This window comes from Rhinolophus ferrumequinum, chromosome 3, assembly GCF_004115265.2.
Source record: "Rhinolophus ferrumequinum isolate MPI-CBG mRhiFer1 chromosome 3, mRhiFer1_v1.p, whole genome shotgun sequence".
Classification (NCBI taxonomy): domain Eukaryota; kingdom Metazoa; phylum Chordata; class Mammalia; order Chiroptera; family Rhinolophidae; genus Rhinolophus; species Rhinolophus ferrumequinum.
In genome coordinates, this window is record NC_046286.1 from 79,013,892 (window position 1) to 79,038,297 (window position 24,406).

At 35.7% G+C, this 24,406-nt stretch overlaps 1 protein-coding gene across 3 annotated transcripts in view; it reads left to right on the forward strand.

Moving 5' to 3' along the window:
* Positions 1–24,406, forward strand: part of ENPP3 (ectonucleotide pyrophosphatase/phosphodiesterase 3) — a 54,614-nt gene that overhangs the window by 21,960 nt on the left and 8,248 nt on the right. For 2 of the 3 annotated variants that reach the window (XM_033103659.1, XM_033103661.1), the window contains 11 exons: positions 428–493; positions 1,193–1,265; positions 6,044–6,152; positions 7,541–7,669; positions 8,060–8,091; positions 10,315–10,442; positions 12,504–12,570; positions 14,157–14,244; positions 15,557–15,735; positions 17,459–17,510; positions 18,837–18,991. In XM_033103659.1, the coding sequence (XP_032959550.1) occupies positions 428–493; positions 1,193–1,265; positions 6,044–6,152; positions 7,541–7,669; positions 8,060–8,091; positions 10,315–10,442; positions 12,504–12,570; positions 14,157–14,244; positions 15,557–15,735; positions 17,459–17,510; positions 18,837–18,991 (1,078 nt within the window). The remainder of the gene's footprint in view (positions 1–427; positions 494–1,192; positions 1,266–6,043; positions 6,153–7,540; positions 7,670–8,059; positions 8,092–10,314; positions 10,443–12,503; positions 12,571–14,156; positions 14,245–15,556; positions 15,736–17,458; positions 17,511–18,836; positions 18,992–24,406) is intronic. The other variant, XM_033103660.1, reaches the window with a different exon arrangement.

Sequence of the window (24,406 nt, forward strand, 5' to 3'; positions counted from 1 at the left end):
AAAAAAGCATCTTTGGTTTGCTCGCTGATCAATTCTGTTTGAAATGAACAAGAAGGGTCTGGCAATAGATGAATTAAATATGTAAAAATAAACAAATCAAATGAATTGATAATAATTATTGGTCTTTAATTTTTGTTGGGGGAAAATTAAAGGAAAGAAAAATGAGAAGGAAAGAAAACAATATACATTTAATTTATAGTGAGGCAAGTGTATCTCTACATGAGTGTTAAAAACAGGAATCTCTTTAATACTGAACCCCTTTCAATGTTTTGATCATACATGAACATGAAATGGGTATCTGAAAATATCAATCTGCCTTTCTGAGCAGGAATATAATGGATTTATTCTTGATTTGATTAGTTAGAATATAATAGATTTATTCTTGATTTGATTAATTTTTTAAAAACTTATTTATTCAACTTTTCAGTAGTGTCCCATATGAAGAGAGGATCTCTACATTGTTAAAATGGCTGGACCTGCCCAAAGCTGAAAGGTAATATTAGAGAAATGCTGACACAGTGGGATATTTATGGGTATAAAGTGAATTTCTTTACTTTAGATGACGACCATTTAAAAAAAAAAAAACAGTAAAATGTGGCATTCCCTTTTAATGGGCACTTTTCAAGAATTATTCCTGAGTGTAGATGACTTTGGCTCTTGAGAATGTGGTTGACACTAGGTGACAATACAGATAGAGCCAATACCAGAGAGCAGAGGCAAAATCACAGAACTAGATAGGGATTGGGAGCAGAGTTGAGAGTGGGTCTGAAAGTTGGCCATGAGGACTCAAGGAGCCAGAGATGCCATGGCAATAGGCTGGAGTCAAAAAATTCTGGAAGAGAGCTTCAGGTCAACGGTGTATCAGAAACCAGACATTTAAAGAAAAAGAAAAAAAAACTAGTGGCAGAACACAGATAGCAAAATGTAAGAAAGCCAGAAATATAAAGGGCTAAGGCACACCAAGAGAAGTCTTAACAGCAAGAACAAGAGACTTTTGTTACTGAGTCAGACCAACCCTTACATCTGGAAGGTCTTATGTAATTCCCACTAGGAGACTAACCTGCTGGGACTAAGTAGAACCTCTGGACCAGGATGGAGAGAATGAAACTGCCACAAAGTTCTAGATTTGCAAAATTCCTAAATCCAACCTGTAGGCTTATTCCAAATTTCTCTGTTTCAATTTCACCCCTAGACCCAGTTTTTATACCCTTTATGTGGAACAGCCTGATTCTGCAGGACATAAAAGTGGACCAGTCAGTGCCGATGTAAGTTTTATGGGATTTTTTTTTAATAAATGTAAAATCATCTAGCCCTAACCCACAAGATAAAATGGTATTCTTGAATCCCCACTGAATACAAATATATTTGATGTATATACAAGGAGATAAAAATAGTTAAAAGTCTGAAAAGACTATCTGCCTTATTTACCACGATATAGTTACATGACTAAAAAGGGTATCTGCTTATTAACCACATTTTGATTCATTTGATAAACACATTGAATATTTAAGTGTAGCACTGTTATTTCATATAATGAAAATATCAAGGCTGGATACTGCATGTACCAATTCAACATGTTAATGTAACTCATCTCAAGCTAAGTCACCTGCAAGTCCGCTGTGAAATATCCAGCTATCTATTCATGCCCAATTCCATTTATAAGTTCCTTGTAACTGGGCTTACTGTGTTATTACCTCAGGTAGAGTTAGTCCTCTCCTGGACTCCCATTATAATTGGAGTAGACTTTGTAACATTAGTTTCTTCATTGCCTAAACTCTTCTGTTATGCTTTTACTATAGAAATATAGTTTTTAAATGTTGCTTAAAAAAAAGTCATCTTCTTAAATCCACTGAAATCTATATTGATGTAAACCCGCCAAGGCCCCTGTGAATATGTTATTTCCCTACTCCATGAAAACTCTAACAATTGTCCTCAGTTGGAACATATGACGTTGCTGTTTACCAGAAATGCCTTTTCTCTTTCTTTCCATTAAACCCAAATGATTTCTAATACAAGGCCCTGCTCATTCTTGCCACCTTAACCCTTTGGTCCTTTGTGTTCCAACACCACTCTTGACTGTATCACAGAATTTAAGTCTAATGGTGAGTGCCTCAGTAACCACCTAAAGCATATTCACCATTTCTTCTTTTCTATTATAATTGTTATCCATATTTAATGATTAATCAATTGGGAGGGTGTGCTATAACTTGGATTTGCCTGATCCCTATAGTTGACTTACTATTAGGCACCATGTCATTATCTTTTAATCAATGCTCTACTTTAGCACCCAAATTAATTTTAAATATAATTTTGAAAGTGCTGCGAAGGAAAAGATTTGTGTGCCCTGAGAGGTCTTTGGGGAGTTCCTAATCTTACCTTGGTGGGTTGGGGGTTGGACTGGTTAGAAAGTTCTCCTCAGAATAAGAAAAGGACAAAAAGTTCACAAATGGCCTAACTGAGGGAGGAGCTGAGCACATGAGAGGATCACAGAAAATGAACAAATGGATAGACAGACAAAAGAACAGATGATAAGACAAATAAACACCATGAAAGTAGTAAGAATAACAAACAGCAACTAACCCTTATTGTGTGCTATGCTGTGCCAGGCACTTTTCAAATTATGTAAGTATTATCTCCCACCAATGTCTGGAGCGTTGTGAACCAGAGGAGAGGGCGAAGAGGAAGGCTAGAGAAGGAGGCAGGGACCACATCATGCAGGTTCTTATAGGCCATAAAACATACAATGGGGAGCATCGAGGCATTTTAAACAGGCAGGTGATATGATCAGATCTGTGTGTACTTAAAGATCACTTTTACTGTCTAAGAGAAATCAGTTAGAGGGAGCAAGAGAAAGTGGGATAGATTTGTTCACTTTGGCTATAGTCCAGAAAAGAGATGATAGTATATTGGATGGAAGAAGATGCATTTGAGATTCATTTGTGGGATTGGAATGACTTGGTGTGAGATGGGTGTGGGGTGGGAGATCAAGGATGGTATTCAGCAAGCAGGTGGACCACTCAAGGGGGATAAGGTTGGGGGAGAAGATCATGTTGTGACTGATGTGCCTGTGATGTCCAAATGAAGATGTCCAGAAAGTAACTGACTGTGGATTTAAAGCTCAAAGGAGACAGAGATCAGGCAGCTTGGCAGCATACAGATAGTGCATGGAAGTGGAGATGTACTGAGGAGAGAGTGAGGAATGAAAATAGAAGAGGGTTTGAGGAATGAAAATAGAAGAGGGTTTAAGACCAAACCTCTTTTAAAATTTAAGAAGATGGAGAAAATGGAAGGCTTCGTGGCTTTATTATTGTTATTATTATTTTTAATTACAAATTTTGATTCAGAGTTAATATAACATAATTTGAAAGTAAAAAGGCAATTACAGTTTGTTTTGACACATTTCCTATGTTGAAAGTTTATTGGTCTGGACAGTCTAGTTATTCACACCATTCTTGTTTTTGTTCTGCTCTCCCTTTAAATCTTGTTTTTAATAGTTGCCGTTGGCCCTGATATTATGAAAGGCATTCTTAGCAGTGAAGAATATGAGGCCCTTACTGTCAGAAACCATGCTAAAAGGGCAGATAAAAGAAATAATGAATTAATGTGCAACATTGGTGATCCTGTTTTGTTTGAAATCTTAAAAGTTTTAACAGTATAAACAGTGTTTAAATGGGGAAATGATTGTGGCCTGTTATAGCTGGAAAAAGTTTTATGAAATAGCGATATACAGGGTGGTAGGATTTGGACAGACAGGAGGAAGTGGGAGAGATATTTGAAGTATAGTGAAGCCAGGAACTTCTTACTAATGAATTTGATCCAATGAGTCTCTAGCATTGAAGCTGAATTAGACACAGAATGGCCTGTCTGGTCCTGAGGAATTTTAAGTAATGGTCTAGTATTTTAATAAGGTTTAGCTGTCCTTCGTTATTTAAAAAGAAATGATCACATCTTGGAAAGAAAAGTAGAGAAGAAGCATTCAATTCAGAAAAGAAAATTGAAATTGGTCACAGAGTGACTTCAACGTTGGTAATTCTCACATACATGGTGAAGAATTTCAGGGCACTGAGGAACTCCACTTGTGTGGAAACTTGTGGAATGAAAACAAGGCAGGAAGGCTATTGCCCTTTTTGAAAAACAGATTATGTCAATGCTATGTAGAACTTTTTGCTAGCAGGATCCTCTGCAAACTTAATGTCCATTTTATTAAAAAGGGACTTCTTGATCCAAAGAACAAGTTTTCACCGACGGTCTTACCAGCTAATTCCTCATACCAGGACTGATTTAGCAGTTTCCACAGTATCCACTGTGGTAGTAAATAATCATGATTCTATGTGAAAGAAGTAGGGCTTTCTACCCAAAGTTGCTTCGCCCCAGAGCTATAAATATTTTTATCCCTGTTAATTATCCTGCCATCCAAAAAATTGCCCACTTGTTGCCCACTGCCTAGTGCAGGGATTCTTGTTTCCTTTGTCTGGGCTAGAGCTGGGGCTAGCATCTAGTCATTTCATGTTCAGTGTGTGCTTTGCGAAGGACTCTGTGCTTAGGAAGTGGGTGATGAGTTAGGCTACACAGTCCCTTACCTGCAGGAGCACACATTCTCCTGGGGAGGCAGACACATGCACAGATGACTTCAAATCTGTGGGGAGTGAGTGGTAGCAGAATACCCAGGTGCTGGGAGAAGACACAAGAGAAGGGGCTCTTTGTGCAGTAGGGAGGAATGAGTAGGGTGGCATGTGAAAGTGGACATAGTCATGCCATGACTAGAGGTGGAAACTGTGACTCCCACTGGCAAACCAGAGTGCGTGGTCACCCTAAGAATGATGGACAGGAAAACAGCTTGGAGTTGATGGTCTTAGCAGTAGACAGAGATGGTTTGAGTTCGAGTCCTGCTCTGTCCCTTGTTAATTGTGGGGCCATGGACGTGTTATTTAACTTCTTTAAACCTCAAGTTTCCTGGTCTCTGCCATTGGAAGTTCTATTAGCACACCATCCAAGAAGGTTTGCTGTGAGGATTTCTTGGAATAATGCACTAAATCTCTTTCCAGTAACTGGCTTGTACAATTCTTTCTCAAAAAAGAAAAAAAGCAGGGCAATTATTATTATAATAGTACTAAGAGAGATTAAACATTTTCCACCAATCCATCGCTATTACATTTTCTTAGTCATTGAAAAAAAAAGTAATGAAAAGTGATGTCACTTAAAAGTTATTCACTTAAACCTTCAGTTGGTAAAGTGTAGAAAAATTTAAAAACATAAAAGAATCTAGAGAGTAAAATAAAAAATGAACTCCAATTGACTATTAAGAGATAACCACTATTAATAGTACCTTGATATATTTCCTTTTCATTTTCTGTGCATGTGTGCTTATTGAGAAATGTTAAATACATTTAAAAAAATCAGGATTATGCAATATGTAAGGGTATGCATACAGTTTGGCTTTAATTTTTTATGTTTAGCATTTTCCTATGCCATTGTTCTTTAAAAAATATTTTTAATGGCTATCCAGTATGATTTCTTAAATATGTGGCATAATTTTTTTTGTATTTAAATTCTAAATAAATAATGTGATGAATATCCTTGTATGTGAATTTCTATTTGAACTCTAATGGTTACTTACGACAAGTACCCAGAAGTAGAATTATTAGGTTACAGGATTTCCCCTTTTTAACTCTCTGATTACATATTGTCATATGATCTTCTGGAATGTGCATACACACTTAAGTTTCCACAGAAGTGTCTGTGGACTCCCTTCCCCAACATTGGGCATCATGAAAACCTTTGCAGTTGAATAATATTTGTTGAGGTTGAACATTTTAATCATATATTTATTGCTTACAGTAGTTTATCTTCCTTTGTAGGGAACACAGTTTGAGTTTTTTGTTTATAGAAATTTAGGAAATTGGTGTTATTCTCTGATGTCCTATTTCAAAAACCAACAATTTCAGAGAAGGAAGTGTGTTTAATTTTTGCTCGATTAGATAATGATTTGGTTAATTAAACCTTAATTCATGAAGACAATTTTAACTTCAATTTTTTTTCTTAGGTACTTCAAGCCTTACAGTTAGTAGACAATGCTTTTGAAATGTTGATGGAAGGTCTAAAACTGAGGAACTTAGACAATTGTGTCAATATAATCCTTTTGGCTGACCATGGTATGCTTTTTTATAAATTATATTTTATCATTGATTATAGCTTACAGAAAGAATAGTGATGTTTTTAACTCTGTACTTCTAGACCTAGAAGCTGTCAAATAAGCAAAAGACTTTTGGGTAGGCTGTGATGAATAAAGGACCAAAATTAAAATTTCTAGTTTAATTATTCTAAAATTTATTCTGAAAATCTACTCATACACTTAATTTTCTGTAAAAATGGAGGTAGTAGTACTTAACAGATGTCATTGGATTGTTATTCAATCATAAAAAGTGGTTTTGGGGGCCTTTTTTCAACGGGTCCTTCATTCATATAGATTGGCTACAGTTTACTATATTGTCTAGTTTGACCATGTCCTGTGGATTTTTTTCAGTTATATGAACAGATTTCCATAAAGTCCCTGTCACTCCATATTTGTCTGCTTCAGGTTAACTTTTCATTTCAGTTCACCTGAGTGTTAAAGGAAGTGGAACAGCTATCACACCCTCTGCCACCTCACACAGTTTAAAAGTACTAGTTCATTCGAATATTTTTAAGTGCCTATTCAATGCTGAGTACTTTACTAGATATGGCATATTTGAAAATACATAAAACAGATGTATTTTTTAGATGGGGTGGTCAGAACTGTCTTTTCTAAGAGGACATCCAATGTCCTCCAATGACTATGAAGGAACCAGGCATGGGGGGAGAAGAGGAAAAGAAGCATGTCTGCAAAACTTTTGTTTATATTTTAGGACATCAAGATAATGTGAAACAGTAATTTATTTAAAAACGTTTTAAAAAGATTCCCTCACACTTTGTCTTATTGTTTTAAAAGTAAAGGAACTATTTTAATGCACACTTTGTAAAAGAAATTGTAAAACACAACAATAATAAAAATAAAAATACATTTGTAATCTGAAAAAAATCTTCAAATAGGTTTCAATACCAAATCTTTTTAGAGCATGTGTTGCTTATACAAATTTAAATAATACACTTATGAAAAGTAAATATCCTCTAGACCTTATTGTCTTAATGCATTATTTCATAAAATGCATGTTACTTTTTTATTTAAAAATAGATCATGTTGCCTTAGGTTCAAATCAGGTATTATAAAATCTAACTAGCTTCCTGCAGAGGATTTTTGTCAAAATTACTTTAATTGATCCACATCGAGCAAATGATTTTTGTAGTTCCTGTCTATTCTTCTCTTATAAATATGATCCATCTCTTCCACTGCCAGTAGTTTCAAAGTCTGCCATTTAGAGTAAAGTAATAGGGCAAGTTGTATAGGTTCTCAGTAAAACTTGGTTTGAGATCTATGGGATAAAATGTCTCCCATTTGACAGGGTTAAGGACAATTGTTATCACTGATATGCATTCAGTGGATAATTTTTTTTTTTAATTTCAGGAATGGATCAGACTTATTGTAACCAGGTGGAATATATGACTGATTACTTTCCCCAAGTAAACTTCTACATGTATCAAGGGCCTTCCCCTCGCATCAGGGCTCTCAATATACCTCAGGACTTCTATAGTTGTAAGTATGAAGACACCCATAAAGAAAAAAAAAGAAAAAAGAAAAAACTGAAAGTGAATAACCATAACCCCCTGATTTTGAGGATGTAGGGATTACCAGACCCCATCTTTCTGACTCCCTAGGGAGGACCATACAGAAGCAAGTGAGAAATTCCCATGTTTAAGTTCAGGCTATAAAGTCTATGGTAATATCAAATATTATTAGGTTAAAATACATTCTACTTCATTCTTAAATGCTAAAATAATTCTTTGTTTAAAATAAGTTTTTATTTAATTTAACTAGAGCATAGTCATTAATAAATGTATGTGTCAAATTCACCTGAGTTGTTCAAATTTTTCACAGTGTCAAGTATCAGTTGTAATGTGATTTATATTTTTTCTTTTGAAACAGTTAATTCTGAAGAAATTGTTAGGAACCTCAGTGTAAGTATACGGTCTCCTAATTCACATATTTAAGTTAATGTATTGTCCTTAATGTGGGTCCCAAGAAATTTATATTTCATATTTCTGAGTCCAAGCCATTTGTAATTTATTTTGTAAACCCTCTGTCAGCATTATTTTATATGCATATCAGTTGCTTTTATCTTAATTGTTTCCATTTTGGAGTTGACACGAGTACAGGAAATTAGTTTGGGGTAACGGTGGCACTGACTCCTACTTTTCATTGAATGGGCTGATGTTTCAATCAAAGGGGCCAGGCTAGTGAGCTTCAGGTGGCATCGCTTTTCACATTTCATTTTGTATGACTTAATATCAAAAAAAATAGTGAATCATAGTCTCACAGATCTTCCTGTGCAGGTCAGAAAAAAATTATCTCCTTACCGTCAAGCATAATTGCAACTGCTTTCGACTGGTTGCCACATCACAAGTTGTAAGAAAATGAACAGGGCAAATTCCACAGAGCTTAAACAAATCTGGATTTTTCAAGGTAGAGTTCACTACTCCTGGGGAGACCCGCAATATTCTTGTGTGGTAGTTTTAACAGTTCTATATTTAGAATATGTTCATAAATATACATCTACTCCATGAAACTCATGAGTTTACAATTGCTTGGGATGGGGCTAGAGTTATTGACGTATAAGTGGTATGCAATCATAGTAAAAACTGTTAGGATGATGTGTGAATAATTAAAGATAAGGAAACACTGGGTGAAGAAAGGTTACTCTTAATGTACCCTGGGACCCTGCAAATTTTAAGCAGGAAATGACTGTTAGAGCAGAAAACCTTTAGGATGTTAAGAAGGTTCTCTTACATCTTCTAATATTCTGATCTTGAGTAAGCGTGATAGACGATCTCACCCCCTACTGGTGAACCATATACGCAGTGTGTTCATGCTGATTGAAAGGGTAGTTGAGAATTTCCAACTTGAGGACTCCCTAAATCCACCCGTTGTTTTCCCTTTAATCCATTGCCTCATGATTCACATAACGATTCCTGTTGGTGAGGTGAAGAAGGGGATCAAATAGTCCCACTGGTGCAAAGGGGTTGGATGCCATAGGCTTTGGAAATCCATTGCGTGGCATCACATATATGGACGGGGCCTGGAGCTACAGAGCCTCGAAGAAATGGACTACCATTTCCCAAAGTTGTCTATTATCCCCAGGAAAATATTTCATGTGGTAGTGCAATATTCCTAGTAATGCTTCCCGGAGAAGAACAGTTTTGCTGTTTCTTTTATGCATTTGAGATTAAGGAGGTAACTAAGGCACATTGCATGAAAGTGGGAGAAAGCAAGGCAGGGATTGGATTACAAAATAGTTAACAAGTTTATTTGCTCTCTTAAGGATTGTTCCATTTATTTTAAAGGTGTGTTAACCTAGATGCATGGAAACAATGGACAGGGCTGACTTAAAAACCTTTCACTAAAGGAGTTAGAGGGGCGTGACTACCCACCCTGACCTGCCCAGTTAGGAATTTATGATCATATCACCCTGTGAGGTTACTTTCACACAACCCCCTTTCATCCACACCCAAATTCTTACCTATGTTTTGTTTTGTTTTGTTTTGTTTTTTCTGTCTCTCGTTTCTCAAAAAGGTCGTGTGGGAGAAAAATTTCCTTCATAGTTCTATTTCTCGTTTTCTCACTTTTTTTTACATGAATAGGTACCAGTTTGATTTTTGTTTTTATATAGTTTTAAAATATATCATCTAGTTACAGAAATAATAATTAAAGAAACATTTCTCTTCAGTTTATAAGAAATTCATGATTTTTTTAATAAATAAAGAGACTACTAGATCTGTAAAACTATTAGCTTTATTTGAAAGTTAAGCAAATGTATCTATTAATATATTATATACTTATCATATATAATTAAACTCCAAGTTGTAATTGCCATTCTAAATCTAGACTGATAGCTATTCTTTCTCAAAAAAGGAAGGAAGATTTATGGTGGTTTAAGATATATACATGGAATGAAAACTTAAACATCAAACAATATAATTTACATCATATTTTTAAATGTAACTTAAATATTGTGGCAACAATAAAAACAACATATTTAGGGAATGTGACCACATTGATAATAGATTTAATATTTCTATTTTATTAGCCAAGCTTAATTTTTTTAAAAAGTGCTTAATAAATTGTCTTAGGAGGTGAAAGTGTTGAATTACGTGTCATGAAGAAATGATTTACCTGTTTTTCAGTGCCGAAAACCTGATCAGCATTTCACGCCTTATTTGACTCCTGATTTGCCAAAACGACTGCACTTTGCCAAAAATGTTAGGATTGACAAAGCTCATCTTTTGATGGATCGACAGTGGCTGGCTTCAAGGTTTGTGAGTCTGTTTACTTCTCAAAACACTTTTAACAACCATTTTTCATTATAAATTTGCTTGACCGTATCCTGCTATTATGATCACACAAATTTTTCTGAGCATGATATTTTCTTGACCTTTTTTATGCTATCTAGCACATTTGCAGTTGACGCGACTGTTATTAGATGGCCAGTTTTAGCATCCTAACTCTCATGATATAGATGAGTATGAGGGAGAAGGCTGAGACTGTTCACTGACTTTCTGTAACAGCACATTCTTAAGCCCCACTGTGGTCTCCTTTAGGTGGCAGACAGGATATAAAGATGATATCACTTGTCTTCCAGGCTGCTACGAGTAATCAATTAGAGGACTCCTCAATCTTTGTCATCTTTGTGATTTTTATGAAAGAACAGGTTGATGGCTATAAGGCCAAGCCAACCAATGAGTTGTCACATTTCTGTTTCCTAGTTATTATATAATTGTAATTCATGTTAATCGTTGAGCATTTGCAAAATATAAGTGTATTTAGAGAAAATAAAAGCCATTCTGAATCACTCCATTCCCAAATAGCCAATGAATTTCATTGATTCAACAAGATTTTATCGATGCTTGCTATGTGTGTGCCAGACCCTGTTTCAGGCATTTGAGATACTGAAAGGATTCCTGCTCTCCTTGTCAAAGAGAGAAGACTGATCATAAGCCAATAAACAAATAAATACACACTTTCTGGTAGTTTAGCTAATGTTTTCTACTTTTAAATTTTATTCCAGTATTTTTTGCGAGTGCATAAGTGGGTATAAATGGAATCAGGATCATACCGTGCTTTCCAGCCTATCCCATTTGTGTGCCGTTTAATCCCAGGGGGATACAGAGGACAATGGGAATACAGTGGCTGAAATATATGTTTAACAAAGAAAGAGACGAAGGAAGACTAAGGAGTTGGGCTTTAATATTAAGTGTGTGCAGGATGAGAAACTGGAGACTTGGCCGAGTCTGTTCTGTAAGATGTTAACACAAAAGCCAAGCAGTACAGAGCTAGGCCACAGTGTGTGCAGTTTCACAGCGGGTCACTAGATGGCACTAGCCTCTTTTCTTGAGATTGGAGTTGTATAGCCTTTTGTGTGGGTCAGAACAGCATTCTGTGAAAGAAGGTTAAATATGTGAACAAAATTAAGCTTTACTAATATTAACCACATATGATTGTTAGTAGTGCATGTATGTAATATATAAATAAATCTATGTCCAAATGGGTGTAAGTTCTCCAAAGAGCATGAGATCAAGGAAGTTAGAGGGTCATTGGTACAAACGAGAAAATACCCATCCATCCCCACAACATGACCTATGGGTAACAGAACTGGAGAGTCCAGCCCACAACAACAACAACAAAAACAGTTCATTTGCTGCTGTTTCATGTTCAAATATTAAAATCAACTACATATAAAATTACTGATCCTGCTTTATTCAAAGATTAAAATATGAAAAAATAGGCAAAAGAAAAATTAACTAAATTTGAAAAGTCATTCAAGTAATAGAGTAACAGCCTATGGAAGAAATCCCATAAGTTAAAAATAAACTCTGAATTTACAGAATATACTGGCTTCTCCTTACCAAGAGTTATAATTAATATGCCCTGAGTATTCTTTATTCTTACTTTTATATTTTTTCCTAGATATCTCTGCTATAAAATAGGAATCAATATGTTTTTCCCAGTTCCAAAAATTTATTTCTAAAGCATTGAAATGCTTAAAGAAACACATTAATCAAACTATTCTTAATCACACAGACATTAATGTGTAAAGGTACAGGTAAGCATGCAGACAAATTCTTCCTTTATGTCTTTCTTGTTATCTTTTTGTCAATGTCAAAGAGTCAAAGGCTTCTCCTTCCTTCTCTTCTACCATTCTGTTTGTTACTCTGTGGTTATGAATTTGAGCATGAAAATAACTATATTTATGCTTTTGTTGACAAAAAAATTTACTTATAAAAAAGCAAAAGCTACATAAAAATCTACTAATGCTCAGTTTGCAGTGAGGTCTTATATCAATAGATTGATCAGAGTGTAATATTTTTCTTTATAGGAAGAAATCAAATTCATACTGTGGAGGAGGCAACCATGGTTTTGACAATAAATTTAAGGCCATGGAGGTAACTGCTTTTTTTGGTAACAAATATTTGTTGAGCACCTACTATGTGACAGGCGGTGTTCAGGACTCTTGAACACATCTGTGAGCAAAACAGATCAAGATCCCTGCCCTTGTGAAGCTTTCATTCTAACGGGGATATAGACAATTGCAATAACAAAGGAATATATTATTTGGTATGTTAGGGGATAGGTGCTGTACGAAATAACGAAAAAGTAAAGCAGAGGAGGTGAAAATTGGGGGTGTTTTGTGGTACCATGAAGCAGTATGCAACTTTAAATACAGTGGAGAGGGTAAGATTCACTGAGCTGACATTTGGGCAGAGACTTAAAAGAAGGTGAAAGAAATAACCTTTTAAACATTCAGGGGACAAGTATCCCAGGCAGAAGAAACTGCCAGTACACAGGCCCTGGGGGGAGTGGGGGTGGGGACGGAGTGTGTGTGGGGGGGGGGGTGAGAGCCTTTGTAGGTTTGTAGGCTATTGAAGGGCTGTGAAACTGTGATTGCAGCTGATTGGAGGGGAAAGAGTGAGAGTTCAGTTAAACATGTTAAGTTCAAAATATTTATTAGACATGTAAATAGAGATGTTATCTAGGCAATTAAAGAAGGAGTGCACTGGGAGATAAAAATTGAGTTTTAGGTATACAAATCATTTAAAACTTATGTGACTAGCGAAGATTCTCAGGGACTGAGCGTAGGTCAGAGGAGGACCAAGTACTGAGCCCTAAGCACTTCTACTTGAAAAGGCTGGGAGAAAAAGAGTTGACAGCAAAGAGACCTGGAAGTAGAGCCAGTGAAGAAGGAAGGAAACCAGAAGTGCGAGGTATTCTGGAAACTCAGGAAAGGAACTGTTTGGAGGATTACATGAGTAAAATGTAGCCAATATTCTCCCATTGGTACAGCTTCACAATGTTTGCAACCTGATAATCTAACCTAGTCCAATTTGTAATACACACACACATACTACACACACATTCCTTTCCAAATAGAGAAAAGTGTATTAGACTCTGTGAAATACTCCCTGTTAACATTGTCATGATGAGTTACTTACATGTCTTTGTAAATATATATATTTTTTAATCTATGGAGACAGAGTGCTTCTCTGTTAATTAGAGTACTATTTGATAACTAAATTAATTATTGCAAGGAAAACCTATGCCTCCAATTCTTTGCTGGTAACTGCAACATTTTTGTCATGTGTTAACATATTTAAGCAATCATATGAAACAAATATGGAAATAATATATTATGGTATATGATAAATTTCTAATTTATATTGTCTAGATATCACAGAATTGTGCTGACTTTGTTTGTCCAATGTTGCTTGTATTCTCCTAGACTGTTGACATATGAGGTTCTATGGACGCAGGTTAAAAAAGTAAATACAATATGGATTATATTTGATTGGGATTGGTACAACAGCAAAGGTAGAAATGATGTAAAAATTATTTTCAAATCTGAAAAGAAATCCTTACAGAGGCCTAAATACAAATAGGAGAGCTGTTACAGAAAGAAAATGATATCACTTCCAACATCTAATTTTAAGTTTAGGTGACATCTAGTAATGGTAGGATTATTATTACCACCTAGGCTATCTTTCTGGCATATGGACCCAGTTTTAAAGAGAAGATGGAAGTTGAGCCATTTGACAATATTGAAGTCTATAACCTAATATGTGGTAAGTATATCTATATAAATTCAACAGCAAAATGTGGATATCCTTCTAAAAATATGTATTTTGAAATTGATAATAAATTGAATCCCAGAGGTGGAGGCTCTGCACTAAGAAGAAAGTAGACAATATGGGGAAGAATGATTTATTACTCAGAATGATTCAGCTATAAGGGTGAATTCTTTGTTTTTCTAGTAACGCTAAACATTAGATCTCAGGAGACCAGCTTTTCTATTAGTTACAATATGAACATTTAATTTAATAAAACGTAGATAAATTAATTATACTTCTAACTTTTCAAAGCAGGAAAAATACATCTAGAACACAGGTATTTTGTTGTAATTACAGAGAGAAAGCTTCTGGCATAAAAGGACGGTAAGAAAGTCCTATTTGGATAGACATTTTTTATTACTCTCAATGTTTAAAAAAAAAAATCTTAAAGAATTAGACTTTTAGAGAATCTAACCTACCTTTCTGCCTACGTGCTTACCTCAGATATTTGTGTTAAATCATTTACCTTGGCAAGGCAATGAGTGTGTTGCAATTTCACCTTTAGCTTTAGAAATTCAGACATAAATGCTCTCACAATTGTCTCTCTTAATCTTGCCAAAGGCCTATGGTAATTGAATAGGACTTCAAGACCAAAGACTATCCATTTAAAAATAATGTATTGTTGGTTGAACAACTTAAAATGTGGGTTTCCCAAGCTGCCGGCCCTTTACGGGGAGGTTTAGAAGGAACCAGGTAGGATTTCAATTCTAGGAGAGATCTACCTGGTGGCACTCAGCAGGAGCCACTAAAATGTTTGTAAAATATTTTGTGTATTTTATTTTTATACAAAAAAATTAGAAAAAGTTCTCTAAATATTAAGCAAAATTCACTAGCTTCTTTTTTGAAAAGTATTTCTCTTTAGAGAATTTTCACTTAATTAAGTAAAGATACTGCAAATAAGATTATTTAATGTCTTTAAATTTGTGTTTGTCAGAAGTATACTTTTTTATGGTAGAAAACCATGATATGCTTATGGAAAAGAGTGATCATTTAAGCAATGATGTTTTTCTTTGGAGAAACAGAAACAGTTCCTGAAAGTTCCTGCAGCTCATCTATAACACTGTTCCTATACTCTAGAAAGACTAGGTGATGGAAACTCTAGGAGAAGAAAGTCAGTAAACCAAGTGGCATATGTGGTATGCGACTGCGTCACAGCAGAATTTATTGAAGGAAGTGAACGGTAGATGTTTGTTTTCTCCCATCTCCTACATAGAAGTTGTTGCCTTCCAATTTAAATCTACCTTGAACTCATTTTTTTTAAAAACAGATCTTCTACACATTCAACCAGCACCAAACAATGGTACCCATGGTAGTTTAAACCATCTTCTGAAGGTGCCTTTTTATGAGCCATCCCATCAAGAGGAAGTGTCCAAGTTTTCTGTTTGTGGCTTTACTGTTCTATTGCCCACAGATGATCTAGATTGTTCATGCCCTAAGCTACCGGATGTAAGTAATAACTTCATGTATCTATAAGAATGTAAAGGGGCAAGCTAATCTATGATCAGGGTAGCTGACAACCAGGTTGGTATTCTTGCTTGGATATTACTAAATAAATGTATGTGGTTTCTGGTTTCTCTAAACCTTATCTGGAAATGAGAGATTGATTATATTATAAAATTTAATATGTGAATGTGCTTTGTAAACTGGAAAGCACTATTTGGAAATCGTCCATTCCCTCGTGAGCTGTCAGTAAGCATTCAAAACAGTAGAATCTTGGAGATTTCTGATTTCACTCATAAACCATCCCTCTTACAATTTAAGAATCAGACAGTCATGTTTGTTTAGGTAGAGCAGAAATAACTAGGAGGATGCAGGGATTGTGATCTAGTGTTAGGCATACCCAACAGGGTGGGGGCTGTGGAATCGACTCAGCAAAAAGCCTAACATTCAAAAAGTGAGGTATTCCTTTGGGTAGCAGGAGGGATCCCCTTCAGGCAACTCTTAGAGGCTGGCTGACAAAACAACATTGGGAAGGTCTTTTTACTGGGTCAGGTGACCTGCTGAGCTCAGAAGCAAGACTTCAGATCCTAGGAGACTTTCAACAAGGCGAGATTCCAGTACAAGGAGCACTACTCCCTCCCTCTCCTCTTCTCCCCCACCCCCCAACCCCCTCTCCCCACTGCCCCAAAGACCAGGAGTCAGAACAGGAGCTCAAAATGCAAGAACCAAGACCACCTGTGAGAATTAGAGTGCATGGGTGGGCCTGGGATTTCAGAATGGAATTGGAGCCCAGTTATCAGGAGTCTATCAAGTTAAAACTAATGTCAAGGGGCATTTGATGCCAAGTTCAAAAAGTGGTTGTAGAGCTAAATAATCACCTGCTGCTTTAGGTAAGGAATTATGCCTTATAGCCAGGAGTCAACAAAGGCTTTTCTTTCTCTAATCCTCAAAGTAACATTACACCACATAAATAAATAAATAACCAACCAAAAGAGGCTTTAAGGGACAAAAGTCCAGTTAAGCTTCCCAATAAAAATCAAATCAACAGCAAAGATCAGAGTAAGGGTGTAAGTTTCCTACCTCCTGCTACAGATAACTTTAATGGAATTGCTATTTAAAAAAATGAAAACAACAAAAAAAAATACATACACACACTACAAAGCCAATTCTTTAGTCCCCATTTTAGAGGGAAAGAGGGCTCAGAGAAGTTAGGTAAATTGTCCAAGGTCACAGAAGATTGGTCTACCTGACTGCAACCCAGAGTTCTTCTCAGTAAAGTATGCCCTTTGCTATTCAAATATGGTCCTAGGATCAGCACCTGTATTATTTGCAAGCTGGTTAGAGATCCAGAATCTGAGGCTTCACTGAACTCAGGCTTACTGTATCAGAATCTACGTTTTAACAAAATCCTCAAGTAAGCTATATGCGGATTAAAGTGTGAGAAACCCTATCTAGGATGTTGTCATCTCAATTTAGTAGTTGATTCTAGCTGTGGTCAGAATGTTTTGCCCCACTGTCAATTATATCTTTGCAAACTCCCACACAAAAGTATCCCAAGGAATAGTGATATCTCTATATTTCTCAGTAAGTGGCAGAATTGGAATTTAAACTCAAGTTTGCCTGTCTTCTTTGTCCAGTAGCAAAGCATTCGTGTGATTACTGTGGAAATAATTTTGATCGCCTTTTAAAACGTGTGCTTACCTTGACTTACCCCCATGTTATCTTGCAGAATGCTTCTGTACAACATGCGAATCAAATGCTGAATCTCACTCAAGATGAAAGTAAGTCAATAGAAAACATGTTAAGTCGTTGACATTTACACCTAACAAAGCACAATATTGCCTTTATGGAATTCTTCAAAACAAGCTGACAGGGGCTTTTGAACATAAAGATTGTATTGCCAAAGTAAGGAGGGAAGAAAACAAACAAACAAAGAAACCTAGAACTAATAACAACAATAGTAAGCATGGGGGATAGTTATAATGGTTCCAGGAACATAATAGATTCCTTGAAATGGTTGTGCTTCATTTACAGTCACCTATTCCCTTTCTTAGACGTGAACAGACCAAAATGCCTGGGTTTGAGTCCTCCCGTGTTTCCCCAAAAATAAGACCTCGCCGGACCATCAGCTCTAATGCGTCTTTTGGAGCAAAATTAATATAAGACCCGGTCTTTTTTTTACTATAAGACCGGGTATGATATAATATAATATAATATAATATAATATAATATAATATAATACAGGGCCTTATATTAATTTTTGCTCCAAAAGACGCATTAGAGCTGATGGTCCGGCTAGGTCTTATTTTGAGGGAAACACGGTACCTCTACTGCTGCTTGGCTATGTAACCTGGGCCAAATCATTTAACCTTTCTGTGCCTCAGTCTCCTCATCTATAATAATGGTACCAACCTTAGGCAGTTGTACAGATTAAAACAGTTAAACCATGGAAAGAATTTAGAACCGTACCTGGCCTTTTAAGTATTCTTTCTTAAATTCATTACGCCTGTTTCATCATTTATAACATGGGAATGCCTACTCTATAAAGTTGCTATAAAGATTATATGAGTTGATACATGTATGCACTTAGAATAGTGCCTGGCACTCAGTAAGAGTTCAGTAAATATGTTGGTTGTTTGAATATCTTATACTCTGGTGACTGGTATTCCATGGCACAAATACCCTGAAGGTTTTTAACTGTCGATAATTAATGGATTTTTAGATTATAATAGCAAACAAGTGAAAATAAATAAATACATTAGGACGTACCTATTATAAAATTCTAATATCTTTCCTATGACATTTATTAAAGTAGATCAACTTTGTTATAAATTATGCATTTTTGATTTTGAGGTTTTTCTTTAAATATGTCCTATGAGCTGTTAACTGCTTGGCTAAATTACGTATCTAAGTCTTAGTTTTGTAACCCATAGAATGGAAAAATGATACCTACCTCATAGGGTTGGTGTGAAAATTAAAAGAGGTTAAATACGTAAAATATTTATCAGCGTAACTGGCACATAATAAACCATCAGATAATTGTAGTTATTATGCATAGAGGCACTTGCTAATTTCACAAACATTTTTTTATGTTATTTTTATTTTAGTAATAGCAACAGAGAAACTGAATTTGCCCTTTGGAAGGCCCAGGGTTATGCAGAAGAACAAAGAACACTGTCTCCTTTATCACAGGGACTATGTCAGTGGATTTGGAAAAGCTTTTAGGATGCCCGTGTGGAGCTCATATACAGTCTTCAAACCAGTAAGTTCCTGTGTCCCTTGATCCACACGGGCTGGAAAACAACTGTGGTTCTCTAATATCGAATTTTGATTTTCCCTAGAGATCCCAAAGGGCGCTCACTGGTCTGTGTCCTCTAAGACAATGCCCAGGTATTGCTTAAAGGTATTTATAGGCGCTGTTTGGGTGCAAGAGGAACACATTGTGTTTTGCCTGGAAAAAGAATGTTTACAGGCCGATTGATAAGGCAGACAGAAAACAACATTTCAAAGAGAAGCAACAGGAAGTACAGACGCACACTTTTCATTTCGTATATTCTAAGTATATGGTGAGTGTACATACAAGGTGATGGTAACCAGATTATAAAGACCTTTGTATTTATTTGATTATTTAACAAATACTTTACTATCTGCTGTGTACTATGTCAGGCAAAAGAAATACAGTGTGAATAAGAGGTAATTCTTCCCTGAAGGAACTAGCACTCAAATAGGTCACGCTAGACTTACATGTATAGGTTTACTGTCACCAATCTCTCCAGACTGAGATTGAGAATCCAGTTTAAGTCTTCTTCCCTCTTCATTATCTGGCAAACTCCTTTTCAATAAATGACAAGGGACAGTTGGCTACCACAAGAAAGAAAATATTAAATCTCTACCTCACAGTGTATACAAAGTTAAATTGCTGGTGGATTTATAGACCTAAATATGAACACATATTTTCCTTTCTGCCTATCTTTATACCCTTGGGATGGAGAAGGATTTCTTAGGACACAAGAACAAGAACAACAACAACAACAAAATTCAGAGGAAATTGATTTAATTTGACTATATTAATAATGTGTGACAAAAAGACAAAGTTATGAATGGGACAATATGTTTGCATTGCATATAAGAAACAAGTGATTAGAATCCAGAATAGTAATTAGAAGAGCTAATAAGATTCAGAATAGCTCATAAGTTTCTACCAATAAACAAGAGAATGTCAAGCATCTTAGTTAATAAATAAGCAAAGGATCTGAGCCAAGCAACGAAACCTCATTAGCAATCAAGGAAATGTAAATTAAAGCAAAAGTCAAAGTCTGCCAAAAATTAGTTCAAACATTCCTTCAGGGCAGGGATGGTTTATTTTATCCCCAGCAGATTAGAGTTGCCCAGTAAGTGCTTACGGAATGAACACATTGCATTAATTAATCCCAATCATTATTAAAGACAAAGCAGTACTTTCAACCTGAAGAGTAAAGAAATAATCAGGAAGCTGTTTTTATAGAGAAAATCTTAGTATTTTACATCCAAATATTCTTATGACAAAACTTCACCTATTGCTGGTCTTGCTAAGGGTACAGATGTACCACCTCTTATGGAAAGGAAGTGATTGGTTGTATCCGGTTTATTTACTCGTTCCAATTCAAGATTTTTGGAGAAAAATAAGCATGTTTTCCTATTACTAATTAAAGCTTGTGTGTTCTGAAAGCCAACTCTGTTGCTGACAATGTGGTCAGTGGTAGGAGAACACTAATGTTGATTCCCAATGTGGGCAAATATTTTACAAACTATTACCTGAGTTCATATGTGTGATTAATGGTGAAGGGGTTCAGAACAGGCCTCCCCGAGATGTGCCACTTTAGCATGTGAATTATTTTGAGCTGAAGGCAATAGAGACCCTGTAGGCTTATGAGAAACATTTACCTCTCCTTTAAAGAATCTAAATTAGGGGCCGTGCCCATAATAAGACTTATCCCCAGAAATAACTTTTTATGACCTATTTATAGAGCAGGGCAACTTCTAATTACTGAGTACCTGCTCTTCTTAAGGTCCTGTGAATGACCTTCTTCCCCTCTGAAGCTCCAAGGTACCTAACCTCATCCCTAGCTCAGAATGCCATATACACCTCATCTTCCCTTTCTGTCTCTGCACCTCTCATCTCTGACTCTCTCCTGTATGTGGGATTCCCATCCATATGTAATTAAATGTGGTAATTTTTCTCTTGTTAATCTGTCTCATGTAGAGTTAATTATTAGACCAACCAAAAGAACCTAGAAGGATAGAGGGAAGTTTCTGCCTCCCTTGCAATGGCAATATCACTTTCTTAGTATGTACAATGTTCAGTTGTTTGATTTTCTGCAACATACATGAAACATACAATGAAAAATGCTATGAAACAACAACATGTTATTTCTCCTTCAAATTACTTCTATTTATTTGTTTTTGTTTTTGAAAGGAGCAACATAATCAACTCCGGTCTTATTATTCAATTCTCTATTTTTGAAAAGTCCAGGTACCAGGGATTGTGTGGAACGTTTGTTTTTAATACTTCCCCATGCTGTTCTGCATTCCTGAATTTCTATGAGTTATAACGGAAATCAAAGGCAGAGAGATTTTAAGTGGGTTCAAACTAGGAGTTTAGTACAATTCTTTTTTGTTATTGTTTTAAAACTAGCTTCTTTGTTACCAAAAGTTCCTGTCCTTTCACTGATCCCACAGAACTACTTGTGTATTTCTCCCTCCATGTGACAGGATGGAATTCTAGCAATTTTCTGCTTTCTAATTCAGAAATTACTTTGTTAGTATGTTGTGGTTCAAGAAAATTATATACAAGGATGTTTTGAGATTCACATAAAAATGTTGTAAATCAGCTCTGTGTTTGAAAAATCAGACTTTAAATAAGCACTTTTTAGAACATGGGCCTAATTGGTTTGTGACTTTAAGTTTTATGGAGCTTTCTTTTTTTCTGTGGTTTTGCTGGGTTTTCTAATTTGTTGTTGTTGTTATCTCAGAAGAGTTCTGGGGAAATAGTTGTGATTTGAAATCATGGTCCTGTAACAACTGCTTCAAAACCATTAAGTGTGATCAATCTCTATATGAGTTTTGCTTCTGGGCCTTCTCTATAGGAAAATGTGAACTGTTTTTTATGCTGCTTAGTGAACAATTTAAAATAAGAGCAAGAATTTTGATTATTACTTAGAATATATACTTTATAAATTTAAGAGGAAATCAAAAGACTTTTCCAGAGAAGAAAATCTAGCACACTTTGAAAAATGCCTCCCTCTATCTATATATGTATACATATATCCCGTATCACCGAATTTTTTAAAGCTCTTTTTGTTTCTAAAGTTTGTTAGCTCCAATATAATAAATTATGATCCAGTCGTGTTTTGTGAGTCTTTAAAAACTGGACAATTTTTGTATATTTCAAGTGTATTTTTATTAACTATAAAAAATATTTTTCCCTACAGAAAAAAGTCACAGGACCAGAAAAGTAATTGAAAATGTTTATAGTTATTATCTTTACCATTAGGCAAGATCATAACTATCCAATCTTCAAATCAGTGAATTTTAGCTTTTATATTCAGTCTACAAGTAGAGTCTATAACTTCAATAGATATAATTTTATTCCCTGTTCAAATTTCATTTTATCCCCATGCCAGACTAGAAATGAGAGCATCCCACTTTTCTGTCTATGCTTATTTTCTACTTCTCTTGAAGAATTTTGAGAGCTAGGGAGTTCTATTTATTGTTTTCCTTACTTTCTATCTCTTGGATTAAAAATACTCTAAGGAACTCTGAAAATATGGTGGGATTGAAGCTGTTTTTTGCGGGGGGAAGATGAAGGGGTTTAGGGAGTAGTGGTTAACAATGCCTTTTCTCAGGAGCCCAGGACTCAGAGATGACATGATCATATCCCCCCTCCCTCCTTCTAGAGGGTTGCATATCACATAATCTCACCGTCATAAAGGAGGTCACATCTTGCCTTTCTTAGGCTCGATGCACTTATTCTATTTGGGGGTTCAAGGTTGGTATGTAAGAACCAGGATTTTCAGTTAGCGGAAAACTCATAACCTTTTTTTAGTACTTTCTGGCTAAAACTATCCCGGTCCATTTGTCCTAGTCCAAAGTCTATGACACTTTGAGAAAATAGCAAACATTTTGCTCAACTAAATTGTTTGAGTACAACTTTACAGCTGCAGTCTCATAAAAAATTATAAACTTCCCTTCTTAACATATTTATAACTGTTGAATACAGCCATTTCATTTTCTTTAGATTATGGAAAATGCATCTGTGGCTACATTTATGTATTGTACATTTCTTCAAGTAAAACTTGCTGAATATGTGAAGTGTTAGAGTAAAATAATAAAGATGTGTGGTAGGAAACATCAAATCACAATAGTCTGGATCTCTATGAGACTGACTTTATCAGCAATCGGTATCCTTGGTTCTCCCATTTTACAACTTTATGTGGCGCCTTTATGCCAAGTGAAGAAACCTGGTTATTCGGAACTGTTTGCTATGATGGATTTTTGAAAGAATATAACAAATGTTTTTAGTTTTCCAGTGTCTACCATCAGGACAGTGAAATAAATGGTGAGAGCTAATCCACTGCCCCTGACACAAATATAATATCTTCCTATTTCTTGGTTTACTTCTTGTTTTGGTGGACTATGTCACTTAGGAGCTTCCTGAGGGAGGAAGAAAGGAAGATACATTTCTGAAAGTTTGTGTGTCTCAAAGGTTCTTATTCTACCTATATGCTTAATTGATAGTTTAGCTTAGAATTTTAGAAAGATTTTTTTTTCCAAAATTAATAGGACATTAGTCTTCCTGGATTGACCCTCTAATATTTTTATGTATTTCCTACTCTTTTCCATCTCTCATCTTTAATTCAACTTTTTGAAAGATATCTGCAACTTCACCTTATAGATCTTACTGATTATTTTATTTCTGCTATCAGATAGTTTTAAATCCTAAGGGCTCTTTCTGTTATCTGTTTCCCTTCCTGTTGCTTTCTGTTTTCTGTGTAGGTACTATTTGTATACTCTCATCACTCTGAGAGTTTTCTTGTGCTGTCTGCATTCTCTTTTCCTTTTTGGGTCAAGGAATGGTTCCTTGACCCATTCCTACAAAATGTCTGGTGGTCCTTCACTCATATTTTAATGGTGAGGCACTAAGCTGCGTGGCTGGGGCCTGCCAGCTGACATACTTTGACCAGGATGAGAATCAGCCATTGTATTCAGGACTCTGAATTGTAAGTAATCTAGTTTTCCTTTTGGGCTGGTTTGCTTTCCAAAAAAGAACACTTTTAATCTGACCCAGTGTATAAGATTGGCACGCTACATGGGGTAATGACACTCGGGGAAGTTTTCCCATTCAGTATATACATTTTTATTTAATTCCGTTGCTTTCAATATGGTACACCTGCTCTCGGGGGTGTCTTATGTCCTTTAGTCTGGTCATCCCTCTGGTTCAGAGTCTCCCATGAGTAAAGATTTTGTTTCATCTGTTGTACAGATTTTCAGCTTATCCTTTTTCCATCCCTATACTTATCTCCTGTCTTTAAGAGATGTCAAGTAGTGGGAATCAGCTTCTTTGTGCTTCTTTCCTCAAACATAGGCTTCTGGTTGTCAGTGTTTACTGGTTTACTCAGTTAGGTTGCAATTGTAAACA